The sequence below is a fragment of the Vipera ursinii genome (assembly GCF_947247035.1).
Source record: "Vipera ursinii genome assembly, chromosome: Z".
Lineage (NCBI taxonomy): Eukaryota > Metazoa > Chordata > Lepidosauria > Squamata > Viperidae > Vipera > Vipera ursinii.
The window spans coordinates 5,531,463-5,543,361 of record NC_139517.1 but is presented as its reverse complement, the minus strand read 5'-3'; the positions used below and the strand labels follow the sequence as shown (position 1 = coordinate 5,543,361).

General features: G+C 36.1%; 1 protein-coding gene across 1 annotated transcript; it reads right to left on the bottom strand.

The window, feature by feature from the left end:
- Positions 1-260: 260 nt before the first annotated feature.
- On the bottom strand, positions 261-5,814 carry LOC310649937 (vomeronasal type-2 receptor 26-like; the record flags this gene model as incomplete). Its single annotated transcript, XM_083378770.1, has 5 exons — positions 261-1,162; positions 2,647-2,773; positions 3,350-3,577; positions 4,264-5,124; positions 5,500-5,814. 5 exons carry the CDS (start codon positions 5,812-5,814, stop codon positions 261-263), a joined length of 2,433 nt encoding a protein of 810 aa, XP_083234896.1.
- Between the last annotated feature and the right edge of the window lie 6,085 nt (positions 5,815-11,899).

Below are 11,899 nucleotides of genomic sequence, written 5' to 3'. Positions count from 1 at the left end.
ATATTATAATTGCAAATACAAATCAGTTTTTTTTTCTGCTATACCTGAAAACATATTACTATTCCGCACTACGTTCTATGAGACCTTTTTGAAAGTTGTGGGGGGAAAACATAATTTGAAAGAATTTTTCATAAATTCAGGTTTCAAAACTATAAGTAAATCAAAATGCTAAACAATCTTTTCACATGTATAAGAATATATTTAAAATACTGGATTTTGACATTTCTTCTCTCAACTTAAAATTATAATCAAAAAGGTTTTTAAACATGTCTTCTTATCAATTGATCTTTGTTGTTTAAATCGGGTCTAAATACAATAATGAAACATTTGGGGAAAAAGATGCATCCAAGAAGCCCTGCAGTAGAGGACAAAATGGAGAATATCTCCACAGCCACCATGGCTTTTCCTCTGGTGCTCAGGTAGGTTGGAACAAAGGAGACCCAGACACTGCAGAAAGCCAACATGCTGAAGGTGATGAACTTGGCTTCATTAAAGCTGTCAGGCAGTTTACGCGCCTGGAATGCCACAATGAAGCTGGCAAGCGAAAGGAGAGCCATATAGCTCAGAACACAATAAAACATAAAAACTGAGCCTTCATTGCATTGTAGAACCATTTCTTCAGTTGTTGAGTGCATGTCTAACTCTGGGAATGGGGGAGAGGTGGATAACCAAACAACACAGATGCTTGCTTGGAGTAGAGAGCAGAGCAGGACAATAGAAACAGCCAATCTTTTCCCCACCCATGTCCTTATCCGAGATCCTGGCTTGGTGGCCTTGAAGGCAAGAGAAACAAGGATGGTTTTGGCCAACACACAAGAGATGGACAATGAGAAGGTGAGACCAAATGCAGACTGTCTGAGGAGACAGGTGACTCTCCCAGGTTGTCCAATAAAGAGCAAAGAACAGAAGAAGCAAAGGAGAAGGGAGATGAGGAGAGTGTAGGTGAGATCCCGGTTGTTGGCTTTGACAATAGGACTGTCTTTGTGCTTAATAAATATTCCCAACACCCATGTTGTAATGAGGAAAAATAAAGTGGCAACAGTGGCTAAAGTGAGTCCTAAAGGTTCTTCATAAGATAAGAAGCTAATTGTTTTCATGATGCATCCATCTTTCTTATGGTTTGCATATTGATCATCAGGGCATTGAAAGCAAGCAACAGTGTCTAAAAGGAAAAAAAATGGCAAGGCAGATTGATAAGAATGATCATTGTTAAATTCCATATTTATCCACTCTGATGTTTATGTCCTTGTATAAATAATAAAATTTACAATATGAAAATGTGAACATCTCTCTGTGTATTTTGTGTGCTGTGGTATTAAGTTGAACATTGCTTTGATTATACAGCAGGAAATTTCACAATCTCAATGAAAATCCATTTTATCTTGATTTGCTTTCTCATAATAAAGGAGTGCTCCAATAAAGATTCATGAATACGTGAAGTGATCATTTTCATATTTGAAACCACAATTGACTTATTGAATATTGAACAATATCCAAATTATGGTTTATAAGTATAGTAGTTTCACCAAATTCAAAGGGACAGATGAATGATAATGTTTCAAGGAGCAAGTGGAAAAAAGGTTAGTAATTACATATTTGAATGTAAAATTATCAAGTAAAAGGTATTTTCTTTTTGTGTAGGAGAAGTATATATCCTTTTTTATTTAATATCACTATTTTTGTTTTCTTTCTATGGATCAGTCTGTATTACGCAAAAAATAATTAGATATTACATATCCAAGAGAGCTACACACTGTAGAGAAAATATGAATAGGCATTTTTAAAAGAAGCAAAAGTGTGGACAAATGGATGGAGCAAGAAAGCAAGAAAGCAAGAAAGATAGCAAGAAAGCAAGCAAGAAAGCAAGCAAGAAAGCAAGAAAGAAAGAAAGAAAGAAAGAAAGAAAGAAAGAAAGAAAGAAAGAAAGAAAGAAAGAAAGAAAGAAAGAAAGAAAGAAAGAAAGAAAGAAACCAGTTGTAAAGGAAAAAGTTATTATTATGAAGACTAGGGAGTTTTTAAATCATATTCCTCATTACATCTATAAGCTACTCATTATTCTTAAGAAATATGTTTCTTTAGTTTGTCCACTCTTGCTAAGAAGTAAATACTCATTTCCTTAAATTTCAGAAATTCTTGTTTTCATTGTTACATTTCAAGAGTGTCCCTATTTAGTTAGTGTACATTTGAGATTTTTGGATTCCATCAATTCTGAATTCCTTCCTTCCTTCCTTCTTCTCCACCTTCACAGTCATTGTTTTATATGTAGTTTTTAAATTTCACAATCATGTTTTTGTGGTTTCTTATTTCTCATCTTAAAAAAAACCCTGAAATAATAATTATTTTTTTCCTTGTGCATAGATGCTCTTCAATGAAAATGTTTCTGAATCTCTACTGTGATGATTGCTTGGTTATAACTTATTCCAGGTTTTGTTTAATTAATTAATTGAAACATTGTTGTGATTGTGATCAACCCTTGTAATTCCGATGTAAGAACTTATAAATTTTCATGCATTAATGGATTTGGTTTCATTATCCCATTATCTTTTTAAAAAATCCTTATTCATAAAAACCAGATAATTTAATTAGGGAAAAGTGTTCAGCACATTAGATACTATAACAATAAAAATGAATGATTTGTTAACTTACCAGTCTCGTTAGAGATTTTCCCCTCTGGACATTCAACACAATCATAACAGCAGAATTTCTTTCCTTCATTCTTCCTCTTTTGATAACCAGGGGGACAATGTTCATTGCAAAGAGAAATGGGAAGCACCTATTTATCAATATTAAAATGATGGGAGAGGAACATGTATAGTTTTAAAGAAAATTTTGCTGTTACACTGAAAATGAAATGTGAAGTTCGATTAAAAGAAAAGTCGCAACTAAAGGTTGTATGATTTATTTCAAACACAATTAAGAATATTTCAGTTTGGCCTCTGATTTCATTTTCTGAGCACAACTGATCCAACTGATCTGGATTTCCAATTGTTCTTAGGTTGAAATTCTCATATGAATTTAATTAAAGTATTTATTAATTCAAATCATCAGATTGACCAGAAACATTGCCTCAATTAGTCACTGATTTGAACACAGATTTGATAAAGCTTCATTCAACTAGAGAAATATAGTCCCTTAAAAGCAGTTTTTTTTCTTTCTCCTTTACATTTCAATATATATGGTGGGTCTAATAAATATAGTGCACGATACCAGATATTTTTCCCTTTAATAATGAAAGTCGAAAAAGTGTTATTTCTTAATCTGGTTATCTTCATGGATTTCCAAGAAGGATTAATGCAAATCTAATGATTCCATATTTGAATGATCAGAGAAAGTATTGTTGAAACTATACCTGCTTGAATGATCTATGCCAAACAATCTTATCCTCATTAATGACAAATTCCTTTCCTTTTGAAGCATCGGGATCCACTTTCCCAATCTTGTGTCTCTGGAATGTGGAATTGGGAAAGACTACAATGTTTACGATATCAAATCCACCTTCCATCTTCTTTTGATCATAAAAAGTCAAAGTTTCTCCAAGAGAATTGTTGAATTTCATGCCTTTCAGAAATTGGTGGAGCTATATGATTGGGAATAATAAAACAGGTAAGTACAAAAATAGAATTAAGGAGATACTTGTCTGAAATGGTATAGGTTCTCCTGCTTGTGCAGGCGGTTGAACCAAAATTGCTCAAAGGTCCTTGCCAGATTCCTCTTCTCTTCTCTTCTCTTCTCTTTTCTTCTCTTCTCTTCTCTTCTCTTCTCTTCTCTTCTCTTCTCTTCTCTTCTCTTCTCTTCTCTTCTCTTCTCTTCTCTTCTCTTCTCTTCTATTCTATTCTATTCTATTCTATTCCAGTAAAAAATAGAGCCAGAATTCAATTTTTTATTTGCTTACACACTGTAGGTAAAATCTTTCCATATTAAATACCCTGAGAGAAATACCCTGACAGAATCTAGGGTGTGGCTATTCTAACTCTCTTCCTCTGTCACACCAGAGTTTCCCGCTGTACTGCCTCTTCTCTCCCCACAAACGGTGACTGAAATGGGTTCCATCCTTCCAAGAAAACTGCCATTTCACTATAGTCCATCACATCAGCTCCCCTTTACATGCACCATTTCCCAGAATTACAGGGATGAAAATAAAGGCATGCAAATAAATATCATCAGTAGACAAATGTTCAAATCCATTATTCTCTGCTGGAATCATACACCCTAACTTTTTACTTTGATATTATCTAGTATAAAATATTTTAGCACACAAATCACCTGCCATGGTTGTGATCCTTCATATTCTGATAATTTGTGCTTCAAAAAATGCCTGCGATTAGTTCGAAGTAAGAATTGAGCATGTAAAGCTTGAGCCAAAACAGAAGCAGCATTGTAGATACTATAGCTGTGCTCAGACATCTGTACCTCAAATAGAGCCCCAGGAATGTCCTCTAGCCTTTCCTCTCCAGTACAAAAGGGATTGACCACTTTGCTCAAAGAAGGGGATGGTAATGAACAATCAAATACCTGTTCCCAAAAAAGTGGAAAAAATCCATCTCTTTGAATCCAAGGAGGTTTTATCAAGGTCAAGAATTCCTTGAAGCCTGGAATTTCTTTTGAGTGAACTTTAAACCGAATGGCACCATCAAAGAACTGCCGATCCCATTTTTTATTCATTCCTGTTAATAAGTAATCCATCTGGGCAGTCATGATCCATACCTTTCCCAAGGAACTCTGCTCATGTCCAGGATCAAGCCAAAAAATTACATCTGTTAACCATCCAATTGTCAAAGATTCTCCACAGACGATAAAGGTGTTGGTCTTCTCATCAATGATATGGTTGTAAATAGTTTTCCCTTTCACTAGCATTTCCCAGAACTGGTCCCAGTAGGCTAGCAATGGGATTCTTTCTGTAGAAGCAGAGCAGATTCCATGCTTGGAGAAGAGGGACTCCATCCTTTGCAGAAAATGGTCTCCTTGACTGTTATCAATAGCAAAGAGCCCAACCCATCTCCACCCAAAATGTTGAAGCAGTCGGATAATCCCAATGTACTGTGAGGACTCATTTGGAACCATGGAGTAGTAGAATGGAATCTCAGTGCTATGAACATCTTGTGGGGTGAATGACCCATATGTGAGCTAAAAGAAACACATTTTATGGAAATAGATTGAGATTGAGGTTTATTAAATTTATGTGCCGCCCTTCTCCCCAAGGACTCAGAATGGCTCACAACAATAAAAAATTAAAAAAACATAAAGTACAAAATTTAAAAAAGAATTAAACAATGGATGTAATAAATAAATGACCATTTAATCCAATGAAAACCAAATTTAAATCATCATCAGTTTCAGATTATCATCAGATTTTCATCAGTATCTTTTTCTTCCTATTTTCTAATAAATATGGTCAAATTGTTGAATAATGTGCCAAAGAATATCATTTTTTTAATAAGCCCAGTTTGGAAAAAAGAAAAGGTGGGGGAATTTTCAGGCCTCTCTTCCCAAAGACCGTACCTGTGGAATCTTGTAAAACTTTACAAGGTCTGCAATATAGGAGGAAGTTACAAAGCTGAGCCCTCCTATGATAGAAATGAGACTTTTCCTGGTGTCACATTTGTAGTTGGGGATAAATCTCTCTGATCTGAAGAGCAGGTCCAGGGTGGTCCGATAGGTCATTATTGCATTGTAGTAGGTATCATGAATATGGAAGCCAAGAGTGACATTAGACAAGATTTCTGGATTCTCATTGATCTCCTTCACAGCAAAAACCAATGAAAGGATATTTTGGTAAAACTTTGTTAGCACGCTGAAAACAGGATGAATGTACATGTATCGTTAAACATTTCCTTATTATTTTCCTGGCACCCCAGAGAGGTGCTTTACCTTATATATATGAAAAATTGGGGAATGACCAATTGAACTCTATTTCCAATTCAACTACACCAAGCTATTCCTATTTTTGCAGACTGAATAAAAAAAATTACCATTCCCTTCACTCATTGCAATTCCTCTAATTAGAGATGACACAAAGGTGAATGATAAGAATTGATTTCCTAATCTAAGATTTTTCCAATATAAACTTTTGTTGCATTAAAAACAAACAATGACTTTACAAAATTCTTATAATGTATCTTTTATTAGAAAGCATTCTGATTTATAAATGTACCAATCTTCTGATGCTACAAAGATAAAAGATAAGAGTTCCTTACTCTGGATTGACAAAATGCTCAAGAGAGGGATGCTGCTGAAACAAAACTAGATTAAAATGATAGGTAGCCATAGATACCATCCCTCCAATGACAAAGTCCCCTGGCTGGTACCATTCATTTGGAACAGGTATGGGTTCACCTAGATGACACGGCAGAGACTTCATTCTGAAGAGTGCAAATAGGAGAAAAAAGAACATTCTGGGCAACAAATGGTCTCTAAGTATAGATGTTCCACCAGGAGCAGCTTTCCATGTTAAACTGCCTTCACCACCCTCAAAATTCTTGTTAAGAGCGTGGCTGAAGAGTAACTTTTAGCCGTGATTCTTCTTGCAATTAGTGATAATATTCAAAATAGTCTGAATGACAATGTAGAGTTCCAGCAATAGAAATTATTTTATGACATCTGAAATCATAGGACGTGTGTGTTCTTGTCTTCCACTCTAGAGTCTCGATGGGGCTTTCCTTTTGAATATTTTTCTTTTCTTTTTTTCTATAATGCCTTCTTGAATTGTTTACAGCTTTGATGAAGGGAGAAAATTAATATCATTGAAATAATTTCAATGGGGAGATAATTATGCCTTCAGCATTTTGTCTCCCATTGTTGACAATATGTGTTTATGTGTGTGTGTGTGTGTGTGTGTGTATGTGTATGTATATATATATATATATATATATATATATATATATATATATATATATATATATATATATATATATATATATACAGAGAGAGAGAGAGAGAGAGAGAGAGAGAGAGAGAGAGAGAGAGAGAGAATTACTAACAAAGAATTAAATGGAGACTGATAGGCATTTCAAACATATTTGTTCTCATCAGTCAGCCATACCCTTCTGAGATTTGGAAAAAAAATTACACAAATATGAGCTGTCACTGTGTGATTACTGCCTGTTGATGGCCTTAGGTTAGGCTGAAATGGTAAATAAGATTTGTCCCATGTTTGGGGCCTAGCAAGGTAATCTAAATACTTAACAAACATTTGTATATACATATACATATAAATATACATATGTGTGTGTAAATTATTTTGGCTTGCTAACAAAGAATAAAGGGAGACCGATATGATCATTTCAAAATTATTTGTTCTCATCAGTCAGCCATACCCTTCTGAGATTCGAACCTGGGCAAACTGCGTCTTAAGCAGTTGTTTTAACCGCTAGGACACAGGCGCTCTCTCTCTCTCTCTCTTTCTCTCTCTCTCTCTCTCTCTCTCTCTCTCTCTCCCTCCCTCCCTCCCTCCCTCCCTCCCTCCCTCCCTATCTCTCTCTCTCTCTATCTCTATCTCTGTTAGCTGAGAAGCAAGGAAGATATGTGTTAAATGTTTGTTAAGCATTCAGAATGCACTTGCTTAGTCCCCGACATGGGACAAATCTTATTTCCTGTTTCAGCCTAGCCCTAGGCCATCTACAAGCAGTAGCCACAGCAGTGGCAGCTCATATTTGTGTAATTTTTTTTGGGACTGCTAACAAAAAATAAAGGGAGACTGATATGATCATTTCAAACTTATTTGTTCTCATCAGTCAGCCATACCCTTCTGAGATTCGAACCTGGGCAAACTGCATCTTAAGCAGGGCAAGGCAATTGTTCTTACTCGACTTGATACCTGGCACTTGTTTTTAGGAATCCCATCATATATCCATTGGAGACCTGCTCATTGTCCCTCCACATGGAGAGGACCTCTACTCCACTTTCTCTACCAAATGTAATTGATGCAGAAGAAAGGAGGAAAACCAGATTACACCATGTCACCCACCCCAACCTTCTGAGCTGATCAAAAAGGACACTGTGATCAATTGGACTGAAAGCCAACAAGTTGTCAAGTAGGACAAGAATGGACGTATAACCCACATACCACCCATGCCAGACATCATCCAAAAATGCAATCAATACCATTTCTCTCCATACCTTGGCCTCAGTCCTGAGTGAAAAGGATCCAGGTAATCTATTTCACCCAAGGCTATTTGAATCAGTTGTGCAATCAAAGCTCAAACCTTCTTCTCCTTTAAAGAACGTATATTTTCTACTTAATACAGTCCATGATTGTATTTACAGTTGTAACATCTATTGAGATCCCATTTTACATGGATTCTCCTGTGACTAAAATTTTAATATTCTCAAGTACTAAACTCACATACTGTACCTATGTGATTTTTTTCTTCTTTTTATGACCTGGTAGTTCATGAGAACTACTAACAAAGGGAACAGATGGAGACCACGTGTCCCTGTAAAATGGAATAGGAGAAACTAAAGGAAAATTCCTACTAAAGGAAAGTGTGACTTCTTAATAGATCTACATATATGACTTAATTTTATATCTTGTCCTGAATCATAAAGAAAATTACCAAGTGAGATGTGGTAAAATAATATTTCATGATGACAGATATTTTAATTCTGTTTTATTATTAAAATATGTGTTTTCTTATAGTAACTAACAACCATAGCATAATAATTAAAAAGAACAAACTTAGAGGAAAAATTGTATTCTTATCCACTTCCTTCCTTATAAAAGAAATGGGAGGGAGAAGAGGGAGTCAAGCTATTCTCCAAAGCACCTGAAAGTAAGACAAGAAGCAATGGATAGAAACTAAGCAAAGAGAGAAGCAACCTGGAGAAACTTCCTGACAGTTAGAACAATTAATCAATGGAACAAGATGCCTCCACAAGCTGTGAATGCTCCAACACTGGAAGTTTTTAAGAAGGGATTAGATAGCCATTTGACTGAAACAACAGGGGGTTGGACTAGATGACATACAAGGTCCCATACAACTTGTTATTGTTATTGTTATTGTTATTGTTATTGTTATTGTTATTGTTATTGTTGGTGTTGGTGTTGGTGTTGGTGTTGTTGTTGTTGTTGTTCAGCCAGATGTTCAGACTGGATTTGGCATTTTTGTTTACCTATTAAGTCCTTACCAAGGAACTGGGATACGCAGATGTGGATGTTTGATGGTATTACAGATATTGTTGCAGGATGGAAGCAGTTCCTAGTATGGCCACCTTTTGCATTTGACTAATGGCGAATTTGTCAATGCCAATGGTGTTCAAGTGATACTCCAGGTGTTTTGGAATTGCACTCAAGGTGCCTATTACTACTGGTACTAAACTTGCTTGTCTTTGCCACAGTCTTTCTATTTCTATTTGTAGGTGTTTGTATTTTGCTATCTTCTCTAGATCTTTCTCGTCTATTCTGCTGTCTCTAGGCACTGTTACATCCACTGTCCAGACTGAAAATTATCCAGGTAATCTGCTTCATCCAAATCTTTTTGAAGCACTGGTGCAAACAATGCTCAAATCTTTTTCTCCTTTAAAAAGAAATATTTTCTGCAGTGTATGCCTCCCAGAATACACAAAGGACAGCACAGCAGGAGGCTAATCAGCAGAGGGGCTGGACAGCTCTGGGCGATGACTGCTCTCTCAGGATAAGCCTAATGACTTAAGCTGTTGACAGCCCCAGGCATGGTCAGCCTGGTGGGGAGCCAGGATCTACACCCATTGTCACCTGCACTGGCAGGAAGCCCAGGTTTGAACTGATTGGATGCCATCCACCTGGGCAGGTACAAATAGACGCCAGGTCTCCCTGTTTCCCCAGTTCGTTCTGTTCAGAATAAACTCATCGTTACCCCAGCTCTGTGTCCGTCTCTATGTGAAGCACGCGACTTTACATTTTCTACCTAATACAGCCCATGAAAGTATTTACAAATGTAACATCTATTGTGATCCCATTTTTTACGTGCATTCTCCTGTGATAACTTTTTCATATTCTCAAGTACTAATGTCATGGTTCCGTCAGATGAAACTTTTCAAAAGAACTTTGAGGCATTGTTTTCCTGAAAGAATCTTTTTTTCGAGAAACAAAGTATCGGCACTACGTAGTTAAAGCCAAAAACTGAATTCCCCTCCCCTGGGCCGAAAGTAGGAAAGCAGAATTCCTTAATCCAATTAAAAGTCATAAATCACATTCCCAAATTGGCTTGAAGTGCAGGCTTTCTCCCCAGCTCTCTAGCCCGCCAAATCTTTATAAACGCTTTGTGCAATAACTTTGGATTTCCATGGCTGAGCTATTATTGTTATGACTAGCTGGACTCTCATCCACATTCCCCCTCCCCGCATCAACTAACTCTAAAGCAATAGAGGAAAGTGGCTGAATTTCCACCTGTTGTCAAATCAAGAACATCTGACGTTAGCCGCGTTGACAACTAAATTCACATACCTATCTGATTTTATTTTCTTTTTATGACCCTGTAATCCCTTCATTTCTGGTGGAGTTAGTACAACTGAATGGATATTTTGAATACTCCAGAATATTCTCAAAGGGTGAGAATGATTCCATCTCAGAGATAAAAAGGAATCTGATCTTCTCTTTTTAAATAAGGGACATTCCTGTTATGCAAATTTTATCTATAATAAATCTATTTAATGCTTCCACAGTTTCCATGTGAAGTACCTGACTATTGGATTTGGTGAATTGTGATTCAATCCGATATTAAGATAGACAACTGAAAACTACTAAGTAAAGGAAGAGATGGAGAGCATGTACCACTATAAAAAGGAAGCAGAAAAACTAAAAGAAAATTCTTAATTATATCTACATATCTGACATGATTTCATATCTTTTTCTGACTCAAAAAGAAAATTGTCAAGTTAGATGGAGTAAAATCCTTGGAATAATTATTCACAATGATAGATATATTAATTTTTATTAAAAGGTGTGTTTTCTTATAATAACTAATAGCATAATAAATAAAAAGAACAAACTTAGAGCAAAATGTATTCTTATCCACTTTCTTCATTATAAAGAAATATGTTTATTGACATATTAGAATTCACACATTTGAATTTTCCATTTTAAAAGAGAAAATTGCTATTAGAAATCAGGTTTTTCTTTCTGATTTACCAGAAAACATATTAGTATACCTGATTATGTGTTGTCAGCCTTCTTTCAAAATTTTGAGGAAAAACCATAATTAGAGAAACCACAAATTCAACTTTCAGAGCTACAACTAAATTAAAATGCTAAACAATCACTTCACATCTATAATAATATATTTAAAACATTGGATTTTGAAAATTCTCATCTCAACTTAAAAACATAATCAAAAAGGTTTTTAAACATGTCTTCTTATCAGTTGATCCTTGTTGTTTAAATCAGGTCTAAATACAATAATGTAACACTTGGGGAAAAAGATGCATCCGAGAAGCCCAGCACCAGAGGACAAAATGGAGAATATCTCCACAGCCACCATGGCTTTTCCTCCGGTGCTCAGGTAGGTTGGAACAAAGGAGACCCACACACTGCAGAAAGCCAACATGCTGAAGGTGATGAACTTGGCTTCATTAAAGCTGTCAGGCAGTTTACGAGCCTGGAATGCCACAATGAAGCTGGCAAGCGAAAGGAGAGCCATATAGCTCAGAACACAATAAAACATAGAGACTGAGCCTTCATTGCATTGTAGAACCATTTCTTCAGTTGTTGAGTGCATGTCTAACTCTGGGAATGGGGGAGAGGTGGATAACCAAACAACACAGATGCTTGCTTGCAGTAGAGAGCAGAGCAGGACAATAGAAACAGCCAATCTTTTCCCCACCCATGTCCTTATCCGAGATCCTGGCTTGGTGGCTTTGAAGGCAAGAGAAACAAGGATGGTTTTGGCCAACACACAAGAGATGGACAATGAGAAGGTGAGACCAA